The sequence below is a fragment of the Pagrus major genome, chromosome 21 (genome assembly GCF_040436345.1).
Source record: "Pagrus major chromosome 21, Pma_NU_1.0".
In the NCBI taxonomy this organism is placed as follows: domain Eukaryota; kingdom Metazoa; phylum Chordata; class Actinopteri; order Spariformes; family Sparidae; genus Pagrus; species Pagrus major.
In genome coordinates, this window is record NC_133235.1 from 31,952,769 (window position 1) to 31,969,999 (window position 17,231).

At 44.0% G+C, this 17,231-nt stretch overlaps 1 protein-coding gene across 1 annotated transcript in view; it reads right to left on the reverse strand.

Annotated features, from left to right (window-relative positions):
- Window positions 1-17,231, reverse strand: part of myo10 (myosin X) — a 114,613-nt gene that overhangs the window by 73,017 nt on the left and 24,365 nt on the right. Inside the window, exon 2 of the mRNA XM_073490759.1 lies at window positions 7,139-7,237. Coding sequence (XP_073346860.1) covers window positions 7,139-7,237 — 99 coding nt within the window. The remainder of the gene's footprint in view (window positions 1-7,138; window positions 7,238-17,231) is intronic.

Genomic DNA, 17,231 nt, shown 5'->3' on the forward strand with positions numbered 1-17,231 from the left:
ATTGGTTCTGTTATTTTGTTTTTCTTGGTTGAATATTGAATTTTAATTGAAGGGGTGTTGAGATTTCGATTTTAAATCAAAATTCAGTTGAAATGAGCCTTCAATTTCAAAAACCCAAATCAAATGCAGTCCCCACGAGTCAGAAACAGAACCCCAGAAAATCTCCCTCCTTTACGAGCTAATGTTGGCAGGTCTGATGTAAATGCTCTCGATTTTAAAGCATCAGCTTGGACTAAAAGGAAGCATCTTTAAATGTGAGTGTTGCCTCAGAGTTTACCCAGAAGACCCAACACTGAGTGTGGACCCACGCTGGGCCTCCTTCAGACATCAGAACCAAACAGCTCTTTTATCGAAGGCTAATCGCTTCAATGACCTTTAATAAGGACTCAGACTGTCACGCCAGCGATCAGTTTATGACAGCACGAGGAATGAAACTCTTCATTTTGTCTTCAGGAGGGAAAGCTGAGCCCTCCCAGCCCCTCGCTGCCCCCTCGCTCTGTCTGTCAGGGAGGTGAACAGGTAACCCTCCGCCCGCCTCGAGCTTCACCCCCCCACACACATCATCATCATCAAAAGCAGCAGCTGCTCTTTGAATCACCATTCATCTCCCGCTGTATTGTCCTGCAGTCAGCGCAGGAGGAGGAGGCTGTCTGCGCCGGCGAAAACACTGAAACCTGAGCAAGACGAGAGAAAAACCCTGCGACCTCCGACATCACACACTCACTCAGACAAACACACACGCCGCTCACACACTAACATTACAACCACTCGAGACGACTTTAAGCTTCGGCGCACGTAATAAACCACAATATTCATAATGTGCTTCACAGGATGATCAACTACCAGTGAGATACTGACACTCACCACTTCCTTCATAAACACAGGGGGCAGCATATCACCAGAGTAACCGACAACTGCTGCTCTCTGCTAGCTATCCTTTGCTGTAGCTAGCTAACGCTAGCCACTTAGCACATGGCTTAGTTAGTGGCCCTCATGGCCCTCGACCGGGACTTTAGCGTCACAACGGGCGACGGAGGTGATTTACAGCGGCTTTATTTAGTTTATGTCCAGTTGTGTTGTTGTGTCACGTGTGTTTTACGATGAGTTAACGAGGCGATTAAGCTCGTCTTGATTGCAGAAGGTGTGGGGGTAAGAAAAATGGGTGTATACATATTTCATTCTTTACATTTTGTGAGTTTACAGGGCTCTAGAGTGCGACCTAATAGGTCGCACATGCGACCTAATTTCAAAATGTGCGAGTTAATTTTCAAACAGGTCGCACCGGTGCGACTTGGAGAGGACCCCCCTTTCACTACCCTCCTCAGCCGTGACCGTGCGGACGTGTGGTTGATAATAAATATAATATATACCGTATTTGCACCAGCCAAAAATGCATAATAAAGAACGAAAAAAAAAACATGTATAGGCTAAGTCGCACTGGAGTATAAGTCGCATCAAATTTTTTGGGGAAATTTATTTGATAATATCCAACACCAAGGATAGACATTTCGGGCTCTATTTTCATGACCATCAGCGCACTGTTGGGGGCTTTAAACAACGTACATTTCTGCCGGGAAAAACGAACGATGCGCTTCCACAGAATAGTAATAACAGCATGCGCATGTCACGAAAGGCAATTTAAAATAAAAATAGAATAGAGAACAACAGGCTGAATAAGTGTAGCCTTCGTTATATGACGCATAAACAACGAACTGAGAACGTGCCTGGTAGGCTATGTTAACGTAACATATTACGGTAGAGTCATTCGACTAAATATAGCATATATAACATGCTACAACCAAACAATCAGTGTCACTCATAATCACTAAAGCCAACGAAATCTTCTTCCTCGGTGTCACTTCTGAACAACTCCGCCAACTCCAAAGGTAGACAATGCGCCGATTCCTCTTCTACCGGTAAGTCAGTCAATCAGTCCAAAGTGATGACTGATTTAAAACTTGTGATTTGTCTTGTGGATTATCTTACAATTGTTTCGTTTACTTTGTAATTTCAGCGCATTTTCAACACGTTTTTGTTCATGACTTTTGCCTCAAATAGAAAGAAATATTTTTTTTTTGTCCCGAAGCTGAACCCTTAATTCGACATGAACGACTTAATCACGACATGATCAGATTTATTTTGTCACTTTGATTTTTATTTGATCAGTTGGTTTCATCACTCTACTTGGCCCTTTGCAGAATATCCTACACCTGGTCAAGATCATGCTGGTGCTCCCAATATCTTCAGCGATCTGTGAAAGGGGCTTCTCATCAGTAAACAGAATCAAGTCTGATGCTAGGTCAAGCCTGCATACTGATACTGTTGAGGACTTAATCCGAATTAGTGTTGAGGGTCCAAAACTGGAGGACTATGATGCTGAGCAGGATGTTAAGGTCTGGTTCTCCCAGGGAAAGAGGAGCAGGAGGCCTAACTTTAAGAGTTGGCCAGAGTACATGGAGTAAAGTCCTCAGACTGTCCCATGTCTTCTTTGGTAGCATCATGTCATGTTGCACCTGTTAAATAAGTTAGTCTTATGTCTTTACATGATGTAATGTAAAATATTATTTTGTCCTTTGATTTTATTTTTCTTTATAAGAAGACCTTTTGTCTACTGCTCATGCAGTAATCAGCTGTTCATGTTTAATCAGTTGTGATTAAAACATTTTACAAATGTCAAGCTTGGGTCATTGTCAATCCTTACGTCATATCAAGGCAAAACTATGGTATAATATAAAAACTATCACCGGCATGATACGTTTTATTAATGTCACACAACAAAGAAAAATAAGGTGTGCTACCTAATTTATTTTTGTGCTACCAAATGAAAAGCTAGGTAGCACCAGTGCTACCTGGGAAAAAGTTAGTCTAGAGCCCTGGTTTATTTTTTTTCATTTATCAACTAAAAGCTGGCAAACATTTTCCAGCCGATACTACGGACGCTTTTTGCCGCTACAAAGTGGTATTAGGAAACAGGACGGGCCAGGGCTAGCTGGTTAGCATGCTAACTTCAATAGATATCTCTGCAAAACCGACATCTTGAAATGTTAAAATGTTCTGAAACTAAATTTCCGGCCTTATCTTTAAACCTCGCCCCTTTAAGAAATGTGTAACATGTTACAAATCTACATTTAATACATAAAAGTTTTCGGGCCAGATGGTGGCGCTAGACGAAGGGTCAAAGGGCCAGTAGATTTATCAGGGTACATCCTCTGGGAAGTGTCAATATTAATACTAAATGTCATGGTGAGAAAATCCATTCCTGAACTGAAGCGGTGATCAGACAGACGAATCATCATCGCTGCTTCAAGACGGAAATAATACCTGAGACATGAACATAAATATACACACACTTCAGCGTGAGACATGTAGAGTCAACTATCTGTAATGTAGATGTAAACTACAAGCACACAAAGAGATTAATATGCAAGCATGAACACACACACACACACACACACACACACACACACACACACACACAGGAGGGGGTGGGGTTTACAGTAGTGTGCTCCTCTGATTGGTCAGCACTGGCTTTCCTTACAAAGAGCAACATCTGCTCCGAAGCTGAGCAGGTGACGTCCATCTCCAGTTACACACAACAGACGGCTGGCACACACATACACACATATACACACACACACACACACACATGCATGAACACAAAGAAACATCTATGCATATCAATATCTAGATGAAAACACAGACACACACACACACACAATCCTCACAAACACACAACATGACAGACACACACATTATTTGTGTGTTCTAGTTCACACTTCATGTACATGTTCTGCTTCAGGGGTTGAACCTGTGGCTCTTCTGTTACAGGACGGTGCTGTTAGTGTCCAGCTGACACTCATCTCGCTGTAGTTTGCAGCTCGGAGTAAGAATCGTTTTTCGAGCAGTTAATTCTTCTAAAGCTTAAACAGATTGAGTGTGACAGTCTCGTGCTGCCTTTATTTCCAAACTCTGAGCGCAGCAAATTAAAACCTCCCCGTCTGTCGGGACCGACGAACACTCAGCACACGATTATTAATGCTGTCAGAGAGGAGGGGGTGAAAAAAAACAAGAGACAGAAAAAGAAACAGAGGAAACAAAGACACAAGAGGAGAAGTGAAGTTAACAAATGAGAGACGAAGGTAAGAGACACCAAGAGACAATGTAAAAGAAGATGAGACGGACAGAACAAGAGGAACAAAGGATGAAAAAGTAGAGAGAAGAAACAATTAAAAACAAGAACAAGACAGTAAAATGAGTTAATGAGTAGGACAGAGAGAGAAAGAGAGAGAGAGAGAGAGAGAGAGGGGAGTGAACTACTGAAAAGGATCAAGAAGAAAAGATAAAAGGAGAAAGCAACAGACAAAAGAGGAGATGAGAGGAAAATTAATGAATGGAGGGAGACAAAAGAGACAAAAAGAAGTTAGAAAAGACAGAAAAGGACGAGACGATGAAAACATTTAACACGTAGTGACCGAGAGAAGGGAGACGACAAAAAGAGGCAAAGAAAGCAAATAAAGAAGAGTAAAGACAAAAAAGGAAGACGAGAAGAAAGGAGACAGGAAGATAACTTGTTTTCCAGGTCTCTCCAGGCTACAGTCGTGCTAGCAGCTCAGTGCTTTTGAGCTAAATGCTAACATCAGCACGCTAAGATATTCACAATGACTGCATGCTCATGTTCAGCAGGTACAGTTCACCATGTTTTCAGGGAGACGCCCTTCACCCCTGATTACTTGCCTCGTATCGTTAACTCTCAGTGTAGCCTGGTAGTGTCTGACATGGTGGTTCATGAGCTGTAGTTTCCTCAGTAAACACAGCAACCTCTTCTGCTGCTCCTCTCTGGGTCGCTCATTCTCAAGTGTCTCTGGGCCGGGCAGAGCGGACAGGGCGGCCGTCAGAGACACTGCAGCTGCCGAAGAGGTGGGTGTGTTTACTGGGGGAACTACAGCTGATCTGATGCATCAGCTCTGCTGCTGGTTGTTTGTTTTACAAACCAACCACAACCCACTGACACCAGACGACCACTGAATGTACAGTCAGAAAATAGCACGCTAGCTTGCTAATTCTTGTGTCTTGTCGTGTGGTTAAACAGTAAATTCATCGGGACCCATTAGCCTCCCTCCCTCTGGTTGACCACGGTACCCAGGGGGGTGTGGACAAACAAGGACAGCTGAGAACAGGCACTCGGCTGTGGGCACGGGCCCAACCGATCTCCCTCCTTACTGTCGCCCAGCAGACTTCTAGTAGTCTCTGTCAAAAGATATCCAATGTAATTACAAGTCATCAATTTTGCGAGAGTCAGACAGACATTGTTGTCCCTGCAGTGACATTACTACTGTGGCTTAAAGCAGCCACAAAACATCCCCTTAACTATAACAGCTACTCTGTACAACAGCACCAAACACCTACGCCCTCTGTAAACTGTGGTGCAGAGAGTCATTAGCTTCGGTGACCAGCAGGTCTCACAGAGTCTGTGAGCGAGTCGAAGCCGGGAGATAAGAATGCCTTAATCTGCCGCTAAATCTGCAGGACAATACGCTGGCTCGACATGACCCTAAATCCCTCAGCGCTCACATTCACAGCCCGTCTTCTGGTAGTGACCCTCTGCTGCTCACCGGCTACACAGGAAGTCTTTGTTAAAGCTGTCAGCACAGGAGGGTCCAGCAGAGTAAATCCACCCCAACGCTTCACACAGGTAATTGTCTGCTGGCCCGATTCTGAGGCGAGGTGGCACTAAGTCGTCTGAACTCACTTAAATTCAGGAGTTAAGCATTCTCAATTCTTCAAAATCCCACAAAAGGAAATCACTACATATAGATAAAAAAATAATGTTAAGACGCTTAAAAAAAGCTCTCTCTCTGTGTGTGTGTGTGTGTGTGTGTGTGTGTGTGTGTGTGTGTGTGTGTGCGCACCATATAAATGTTATATAACTGCAAGGTGTGTTGACACAACCTGATGCTGGAAGCCTCGTCCGTCTTCCACGTGATGCTTTAATGTTTGGAGTCAACACAAGCACATGAAGAAGCGTCCTTCTGTCTCTCATGACACTTTACAGTCAACCTCAATGTTTAACACCTTGATGAGGAAACATCACAGCTCACTATGACTCAATGTTTAATGTGGACTCTTCCCTCAAAACTGCTCAACTTGTTGATTCATTTTATTTCTTAACAACCAACCAAAACATACATTGAGCACGCAGTGACCTTTGTTCCACACGTCCTTCACCTCGTCCGTTGTTTTCACTACACATGGATCACGGAGGTAATACAGAACCATATGGCGTTCAGAGGATTTGCTGCATCTTGAGCTGATCCCAAATTATGAGTGGACCTCTTTAAGCTGTCCTGGGGGTTTACGGCGGCGTCAGCAGAGGTACGAGAACGACCAAGATGTTTCCCCGTCAGCCATTTTTGTTTCTGTTGGACACTGAGGTCGGAATATTTGGCCTTTTCTGTCAAGTAGGTAGTGAGAGGAACTATAAGCCTCAAAAACAAATATCTAATATCTAAGAAATCTATCAAAAACTAATATCTGATTCACTTTGAATATAATGCAAATTATACCGATAATTAATACAAATAGATCACATAGTTTAGCACATGACGACAACAGACGTGTTCTTTGTGATGGTTTTTTGTCACGTGACAGGTTGTTTTCCTGCTTCAGTAAGTTACTAAAGTGAAACAATTATAAAATAAAGTGTGTCTGCAGTCTTGGTCCCCTCACATCATCGACTTTATGACTCTGACTTGTTCTTTTTAGACTCATTTCAAAGTCACATAACTGGAACATGAGTAACAATAAAAGAAGTTCCTTTCCACGATTCTCATCTTAACGTACGAGCAACAAAAGTACTTTCCTGCAACCTAAATGTTCATGGACGCATGAGGTTGCATTGACCATCGTTCAGCACCAGAGATCCCAGTTCTTCGTAGACCTGGAGTAGGAACTTTGTGGGAGACAGGAAGTACAGCATGGCCCGAGAAATAAAGATGCAACTGAGATCCTGAAGTCAAACTGCAGGAGAAGTTCCAGTTTGCAGGAACCTTCTTTGAAAAGGTTGAAAAAGGCCAGAAGAGAAAAGGAGGTTGTGACCCTCGTTTTTGAAGACGTGTGGTTTCAGAGCGAGAGATCTCACCTGGCCGTAGTCTGTGGCGAAGACAACAACACCTCCAGAGCACGAGGACACGGTGCTGGGAAGGTACTGCTCATCCTCCCGTAACCACACCCGGTCACCCTGCAAGAGAGCATAAAATGTTAGTTTTACTTCTCTGAAGGCAAAATCAAATACAGCTGACCACAACAAAGGGAACCAATCAAATACTTCGAATCAGGTTTAGAAACATCGCTGGATAAAACAAGATGGACAGAGTTTACCACAGTCAGCACACTGCCTGACTTAAAGAACATTTTATTCCTAAAACAGGGTGGAAATAGTATTTTTTATGGTTGTTGGAAGTTTTTTTTCTGATTTACAATCTGATGTGCAAAAATCAACTTCTTCAGCATGAAGTTGTTTTTGTTCTTTTGTTGACAGAAGTCAGGAAAATGTCTGACGGCTTCTTGAGATCGTGAAAGATTATTTGATGTTCATGTTTCTACTCTGTGATTTTAAGGTCATGTGATGTTTTACTTTGGCTCAAGATATCAGCCTTCATCTGTTGTTGCCGTGGCGTCACCACAGCGCTGACCTTTCTCTGACCAATAGGAGGGTCTCGGCGGTCAGCAGCGTGAAAAAAACTCTGCGGTGTTGAGTTTCAGAAATCTGGACCTGCGCTCACCCCAGAGGCCAGTAAACCTGCATGTTTATTGATGCTTTTCAGTGGCCGCCAGCAGGGACAGAAAACACTTTTATACCTGTTGACCTGTCGGGTTTACTGCTCCTGGTTGCTACAGTGTTTCCCCTTCGGCTAACAGCTGGATATTTAATCAGCAGAGCTGTGTTTGTGGAGAATTAGCGGATAGTTGTTGGTATGTAGGAAGAAAGTCTGAGTCTTAACTGCATGTTTGGAGGTTTGTGTCTTGGTATTTTTTATATTATTTGGCTCTGAATGTGACCACAGTACCAAAACAGTGAGTACACATTTAGAAGAGCTTTATTTCTGGGAATGTGGATTACATTTGTTTGATGGCATTCACTGTAAACAGAACGATCTCAGGGAAAACTCAGACCTGTAGAGGCAAACTCTGCAAATATCACTGAGCTGAAGAAACGAGAGGCCCTGGAAGTGGATTCCCTCCTAATCGCATAGCCACATGTGCCGCTGTTCATTAGCGTGACGAGCTAATGCTAATGGGAAAAACAAACGGTGCACTTTTGTGAGATGCCCCTCCTCCTTCTGAACCACACATATGAACGACCTTTGACCCCCGAGCCCTCACTCTGACTGAGTCGTCCTGGCGTGGCGGAGAGAGGGGCACCTGGGAAAGAGTTAGCGAATGAATGGATGGATGGGGGGTAACACACACACACACACACACACACACACACACACACACACACACACACACACACACACACACACACACACACACACACACACACACACACAGGTCTGCAGTGTCAGCAGTGGATCAGAGGGGAGCTGTGTGTTGTTGTAAACCCCTCTCTGTCCTCTCTGAAGAGGGAAACCGCACGATTCAAAGCTCCTGGGATCTGCTGTGCAGAGATAAATCTGACGCTCAGAGGAAACTCATAAACTAACTCAGCTTTGATCCCGACGTCTGTCAGACAACTTACTCGTCTGAAATATAAAAGGAAGAGTTGATCCTGCAGAGGCACAAAAGTGATCTGTGATCCTCAGTGAAGATCTTGTTTTCGTTTTTTAAACATTGTCTGGTGGTTTCTGCAAGTTCTTCACAGCTTTTCAGGCCTTTTATGTCTCATTATTGTCAGAGGTGGTGGAGACAGACTCATATACGGGGAGAGAGAACGGGATGCAATCAAACCAATTCAACCCACAATCCAAAATACACATCTTTCCTCTCACCTAGTCTATTTATCCATCTAGATGCTTGTTGTTGTTGCTCTTGAATACAATACAAACTAGATGGCACTCAATGTGCCATTCGTCTACTGCGATATTTAGGTGGGACAATATTGTGATTTAAAATTTGGGATATCAGGAAGTTGAAAAGACTAACACGCTGTTGGTTTTATTTGCTGACAATGGGGAAATATATAGAATAATGTCAGCGTTACCATTTTTTAAAAAAAAGGTTATAGACCAAATTATTCATGGAAAACTTTCCCAAACAAAACAGACAAAGAAACACAAAGAAAAGTTCATTGTGTGTTGTCAGCGGCTGACGTCTGCCTCTTTGATGCTACAAAAAGAGGAACCAAACAAAGGAAGATGTCCCATTGTGGCGTTCACAAAGAGGAGGCGTGTGCTGTTTACCAGCCGCGGCCATACGGACATTCCTGACGTGCATGCACATCAAGTTTGGGTGGAGAAAAGAAAAAGAGAGGGGTCTCCCTCCTCCCAGCAGCACACGTCCAGGGCTCCTTTACCACCAACGAACCCCCCAACACACACACACACACACACACACACACACACACACACACACACACGCACACACACACACACACACACCCTTCTTCTTTGTGGGTAGCGTGTGCCGCCCGCCCTCTCTCCGCTGAGGGGAGCGAGGGAGGCATCTGACAGTGGCTCACTATCTTATTGTGCGTTCCCTCCCTCCACCCTTAATCCACTCCCTCCCTCTCTCCTCGCTCTCCTCCTCACACACACTCACACACTCTGACCCACAGAACTACTGGCCCAGTTCTAAACTAGGGCTCTGAGCCAAAAAGCCTCTGCTCCACCTCCTCTCCCTCATTCATCACCACTGATTGCTTGAAATTTGAACATCAAACATCTCGTTTGTACTTTTCCGATGAAGCAAAGAAAATGAGACGCCGAGGAGCGTTTCTCTGTTAACGGATACAAAACACACATATCAGATAATGTTCCTGCATTAAAATGTCTAAGAAAAAGTGAAGTCAGCACTCAGCAAAGACTCTGGTTCTGGTTCTGGTTCTGGTTCTGGTTCTCTGTCTCCTCTCTGTAACGTTACGTTCATGAAGTAAAGTCCACTCACTGCTGCAGTCAGGCTGATAAACAGGAGTGAAGATAAATCCACTTTTTAATCCCACAAGTTACAAAGTAATCTCTAATGTGAATTTTAAGTTACAAAAAGGTTGGACAACACAGCCCAGGTTCTGCCGTCAGGGGTTTCAGGCGCTGTTAGTCAACTCGACCACCACAATTCATCTGAAGTTATCTGAGGCTGAGAAACTTCCTGCTGAAAACAGTCTCACTTCCTGGTTTATTTACGTTGTTTGGGTCCAATATCCCGTCCAGTTGGGCTTCAAAACATCTGACATCATGAATGTTTGAGATTCCCCAATCCTCCTTCACGGTCACGGTGCCAAAACGACTCTTCACATAAATACCATAATAATCTAGAAACTTCACAAACCACCAGGAATCACATCGAACATCTTTCATCGACCGAAGACGACACAAAGACACTTTTAACCAAAGTAGGAAAAACAACTGCTGTTATAAGGAATTTCTACCGAAGCAGAGACATGAAAGGACGCTGGGCCTCGGCCGAGCTAATGTCAACACATGAGCCGGGGAACGCTAAGGAGTCTGGACTGGGCCGGGGAGCTGTGGATCAAGGCCCAGCTGTTGCACCAGTAAGACCTCTGAGCCGCTCATTCCAGTTAAATCTGAGTAAACTACCTCACAGAGCAGTCAGAGGTGTCAGAGCACCTCTTTTATCAGCAGGACAGATTATTAAAGCGGGAAAGAAACTGTTATCCTGAAGTCTAGACTCATCTTACATCCTTTATTCAAAGAAACTATCAGTAAAATGTCTCAGAACAACCTGATGTTCTGGTTTCTTTGTTATGTCAGCAGTCATTTACTGAGGGCCGACGTCATGTTCAAGGACATATTTTGACCTGGCCAGCGTGCACCGACTCCTGCATAAACACATCGAAGCTGCTCCAGAAATCATGACCCGGTTACCCAAAATAATCTACAGACTTTGTTGTGAGCAGTTTCGCGTATGAACTATTTTATTTTCGTATCACTGCGCAGAAGGAAATGTGCATCTACTCATGGACGAGAGGTTTAACTCGTGACGAAAACAGCTGTAAACATTAATGATTATTTCCTTGGCTGAGCGCTAAAGTTAGCTACTTTAGTTTGCACCAAAACAGTGTAGAAGGATAAAGAGCACTAGAAGTTGTGAATGTGATTTCCTGCTGTCATAACTCTAATTTCACGTTGCTCTGGGTTAATGTCGGACCTGCAACATGCAGTTGAACGTCTATAAAAGAGGTTTTATTTTGATCACTAGGAGTTGTAGTTCAGCACATCCACCACTGTAACATCCGCGGTCATCAAGCCACAAGTATCAATTGTCCAGAGAGTCGATCCGTCTTGGCCTTCACCTCCGCCCTGACACCTCCTCCAGGCCTGAAACCAAAACACAACACAAGCCTCCCGCCATGAAAGCTCTGGAGTAAAAACCGAGGCGGTGACCCTTCTCCTGCGAGTATTTTCCCTCCGTAACCTCGACATGTGTGGCTAATGCTCTCTCTCTGCGGGACGCGGGGGTGGGGGTCGGCTGGTAAAACGAGGATCTGTGGTGCTGGGAGCGTTCGTACGCCATCGGGGTCGGGAATGAGCAGCTGTCTGGTTTGAGAGATTCCACTTCCTCTCCCGTAACAAACAGAGGCCTGTGCTCCACCACAGCCATCCTCTATCAGAGCCTTCAATGGGAAAGCCTGTGGGGCCACCATTTTTTTTGTGACTCAGCACAACTGCTGGTATGTTCTCTGTGAGATGATGCATTGCTGCTCCCGCAAACAACTGGCACTATTTTCTGCAGCCTGTAGTTATTCTGCTGCTGCTGGTGAGGAGAGCAGGGTAACGTTTCATGCACGCACAATAATCTCAGGATTAATGAGGCACCAGTCCAGCTGTTTTGTACCGAGTGTGTGAACACCATGTTGCCACCGCTGAACTTTGACCTCGTCTGCAGCAGCCGAGCAGAGAAAGCAGCACATCAGCAACAGCTGCAGCCCTCCATCAACCGTTCAGCCACAGCTCTGCTCCGGACAGAGCGAGGAACGGACCGAAAGGAAACATAAAACGGCTTCATGCAGCTCGTTGGGTGTAATTCAAGTCCCAAGAAGCCCAAGAAGTCGTTATTTACACCCTCGACTCATCCGCCCACTTCAGAAGAAAAGGGTGTAAATAACGTCTTTTCAGATAAATCACCAGACAAGCTGCATGGAGGCATTTTATGTTTTTTTGGTTGTTTCTTACTTTTTAAAACAAGTCTGCAGCTACTCTGTTTTACTGTGAAGCTCCAGAAATGTTTTATGGACTTCGAAACTTCACCCGACTTTCATCAGCATGGAGGGATGATGATAATAATTTGGGTGGACTGTTCCTTTAACACTAGTCACAAAGTATTTCAGATGTAGATGTTCAGTGTACAACAGATGCTATAACATCGTCCTGAGTCTCCGTCCGTCACATCCCTGCAGGTAAAAGGTCCCTCCACCTGCAGAACAGCAGGTTTCCCTCCGTCAGCCGACTGGAACAGATTATCTACTTCTTGTTTGTACAAGCCCCACATGCTCACCACGCCGTCTCCCTCAAACATCGGGCTGACGAGAACAGACGGTCGTGTTAATCGCAGTAAAAAAGAAAAAAGGTTCCTCCTCAAAGCCTCATGAAGCACTTTCAAAATCACCAGTTTCAAAGGTGAACAGCGGATCAGAAGCGGCGCGTCACGCTCCGTTTATCTGATGTCTGAGAGGAGGAGGGTAAACGGCTTATGAACCCGGTTTTTGATCTCGACTGTCTGAGTGCAGGTGTGCTCTGTGTTTCTGCTCGTTTCATGACCCACGAGCGCCTGAAAGCTCTTCAAAAACCCTCCTGTGACTTGAAAAACAAGCGTTCAGCCTTCGTTGCTTAAAAAGCCTTCTCTGAGAGGCTTCACTGACACTGATACTGATCAATGTAACAGTAATGAAGTCTGCTCTTCACTCTGAGCAGACTACAGTAGTTTACAGAGGGAGAGCTAACACAGACGTCTCGGTCCTGCAGGTGCTGATCCATTTCCACCGTTACAGTCACGCCATCAGTGCAGCGGGTCGGGCGGCAGTTTGGCGCTTCTTGTTTTCTCTGGGTGATAAAAACGGGACGTCTGATTGGACGAATTAAACATTAACTTTTAGAGGGAACTGCTGTTTATGACTGAGGTTAAAGCGAGTAACCGTCTCACTTAACATGTTTATCACTTGTTTGTTTTTGACTTTATGTGGTTGTCATCCAGAGACGGGCAGTAACACAGTACAAATACTTAGTTACTGTACTTCAGTAGAGGTTTCAGGTATCTGTACTGTACTCGAATATTTATTTGACTTTCCCTCCCGACATCTGAACACAAACATCTGAACTTTCTCACATTTTCAGAACAGGCTCGTTACTTTAGTTTGAATGCACTGTGTCCATCTGACGTCCTGGGAATGAGACTCAACTATCAACTATCTTTGTGGTGCGTTCAGGAACAGCTGGGACAAATCCTACTGACTCTACCTTTAACTTTAATAGTCTTTGAATTATGTTAATATGACGTGAGCTTCAGTTAGATTTGACCACAAATGTCCTTCAGAGGGAGACTTTTTACTCTGATACTCTGAGTACATGTCAGAGCCTGTAATCTATTACTTTTACTGTATCTGAAGTATCTGAACCTCTACTGGAGGACAGGATGTGTGGACTGTTGACACATCTGCTTTCATCTGGCCAATAGAGAGCAAGACAGATTTCAAAATCGCAGCTCTGCAGAAGAAGGAATCTGAAAGTGCTGTTTGTCAGGAAAGTTGTCATTTTGAAACCGTCACTTAAAGAAGTTTCATTTGAAAATCCCCTTCTTGTCAGACTGATAATTTGTCTGAAGGGTTTCCTGTCTGACACACCTGAGGGCAGATGTGTGTGTGTGTGTGTGTGTGTGTGTGTGTGTGTGTGTGTGTGTGTGTGTGTGGTGTTTTAGCCTCCAGAGGAAAATGTAAAGCTCACAAAACATGATCCGAGTTAAAGATTTCACATTCTCCAGCTGTTGCAGGACAAAAGTCACATCCAACCATTGAAGAGCTTTTTAAAACCAGCAGAAGAATTTGGGTCTCGTGGGTAAAGAAAAAAAAAAGTGAAAGTATTCATGTTGCTCCCCTGTGATGACAGTGAGTGACAACACAATAGAAACCATGCACACACCAGTGTTTAGTGGGAAAAGCAGGCGGGAGGAAGTCTACCAGAGCAAATGGACCTTGAACCCTCGTCGGCAGGCGGCACCGACCAATCAACTCGCACCGCCTTTGTGAGAACCAGTCAACACGAGCTCAGCGGGCTGAGGTTATTTAGATTTGAATGGCTGGACACACAGACGGAGAGCAGAGGATTGTGGGAACTGATTAGGTTGCTGTATTGACTTTAGGGAAGGTCTGGGAAAACCTCACAATGACTCACACACACACACCAAACACACACCAAAACAAACACACAATCATACCTGATTAAAGTCGAGTACACACACACACACACACACACACACACACACACACACACACACACACACACACACACACCAGTGTAAACCCATTTACCTGCAAATACAGACACACGTTCACACGACATCAATATACAAACATGAATTAATACACATGCAAACACATTCATAAGACACAAAAACATAAACTCATTGAGCCATGTGTAATATACTAACACGCAAAAACACACACAAACACACACACACACACACACACTGACTTTATGGAAGTACACAAGCAGAGATATAATTGCCACCCACAAACACAAATATACCCACACAACTGCACACAAACACACAATTTCTAGTTGTTTTCTTTTCTGGTGATCGCAGCGAGCAGAAGCGTCACAGTGCAAATGTTCTCTCTGAGCAGCAGTCGGAGGCCGTGGCTACACGCTCAGTAGCTCTGAAACCTATTACCTATATCTAAGTCTGCTGGCTTAAAGGAACAGTTCACCCAAAAACACTCCTTACATGTGCAGAACTTGCCTTAGAAACATCATGTTTTTAAGTTTTCTTCAGTATCACAGTAATCCAGTGATAGTTGTCTGTACATCCACAGGTTCACTGCAAACAGGAAGTGCTAACAGCTAATTCTGAAGAGTTTTAATGGAGTTTTAGAGGGTTTTTTCCAGCTACTTCAGTTGTTTAGCAGAATGCTGCAACTCTGTTTTACTGTGACGCTCCTGTTTCAAAATCACTGTGAGACTTCATCTGACTTCCATCAGCATGGAGGTGAACTGTCTCAAATGCCTGTTTCACTCTCTGCTTCTTCATCTGAACTCTCCACAGTTTCTTTCCAACATGAAACATATCATCAGATAAAGAGTCAGGGGATACTACAGACTTTAACAGTCCTCAAACATCTGAGCAAAATGTCACGGCTATAAATGTGATTGTATTTGAGATATCTCAAGCCGACACAATGCTTCTGTCTCTGGAGCCTATAGTCCGTCTAAATATATCACTTCAGGTTCTATATTCAGTCGTTGAATGGTTCAGTCTCCTCTCATTATGTTGATCGTGAACATGTGTAACCCAGTTTTCTCTCAGAGTAACGTCCTTTAATGTTCCTCCATCAGTCTGCTGTTTAAAAGCGGCTCTCTTCTGCTTCTTATCTCTCGTCATCTTTTTGGATCCAAACTCGTCTTTAATCCACTCAGGACTCGAGCTCTCAAACCCAGTTAGGAAACTACTCTGACGTACATTTGTTTTTGCTTTAAAGGAGTTAAGTTCTGCTCGAGCTGGAGGAGGCAGAACATCTCTCTGCTGCCACATCTACTTTGGAGGCCGTCATGTGAAAACTATGTTGGAACCGGTTCAGTGAACGAGACAGAAGCTGCATCTATAGAATCCATACACACACATCATCTGTCATAATAACTGCTGCCTCCACTGCTGCTCCCCGCATTGAATTTCCAGACCTTAATACCCCTTAATTACATGTTGCATACCACTTAACCACCCAGCTCAGTGAGCAGCGCCACATATTATTCTACCTTAAAGAGAGACGATCTGCTGGAGCCTGGAGTCCTCGACACACGACGGGATTCATCAGAGGAGAAGGTTTTTATACAAAATTTAAACTGAATTATCAGTTTTTGTGTAAAAATCCCTCGTGCCTGTGTGTGCAGACTCGGCACCAGAGGAGGATCAGACGTGTACATGTGCAAGAAGAAAAATAAAGGACAGCACTCACATTAAACTGTTTATTCTCTGCAGTTTAAGGAGTGCCGTCCTTTATTTTTCTTTTTGCTCCTTCAGCACCCCGTATTTAAGTTACATCGAGTCGAGCGCATTGTGTCTTATTTATATGTTGTCTGGAAAATATCTGTGTGCACAGAGTGAGAGCACAGTAAAGAATTAAAGCAGCTATATATCAGGAAATCCAACATCTTTGACATGAAATGCAGGAAGTCGTCCCGTTACGCTCTCTGATGAGTGTTGCGGATGAGTTCAGGAGTCTCACAGCGTCTTCGTGTTCTGGTGGTACGGCAGCGGACACGATTTTACTTATCAAAAGGTTGATATGCTTCAAAACTTCATACTGATAAATATTTTTCCTGATATCAGCATGAGCCAAGATAAGGTTGATGTGTGCAAACTCAGAATTAGAGGAAAAGAAGATTCTGAGTTTTAGCTTTTTACAAAACTTTCACTTAACAATGCTGCAAACCTGCAACGAATTGAAAAAAAATGATATCCAGAAAACAAACACTAAACAAAGACACAGATCTTGCAGCTGCATTGCAACACAACTCTAACACAACTGAAACCCTTTTAGCACAATGGATCTGCTGTAAGTGACGCGTCGCTGCAAGTTGGTTTTGAGGCACGTCAGGAAGATAAACATGTTGGATGCTTTAGTAACCGGTCAGCAGTGATGTAAATCAAATATTTGACTGACAAAATTCTCCTGCTGTCTGCCTCCCATCATGAAACAAACCACCCCTGACGTCCAAATCATCACAGAGTGTCAGCTTCAAAACATGAGCATGGAAATGACAAAAAGGGGAAAATCTTCTCTTCAAAAATGACACGGAAAATAAAGACTGAACACACCAGCAGCCCTCATCCCCTCCTGTCTGCAG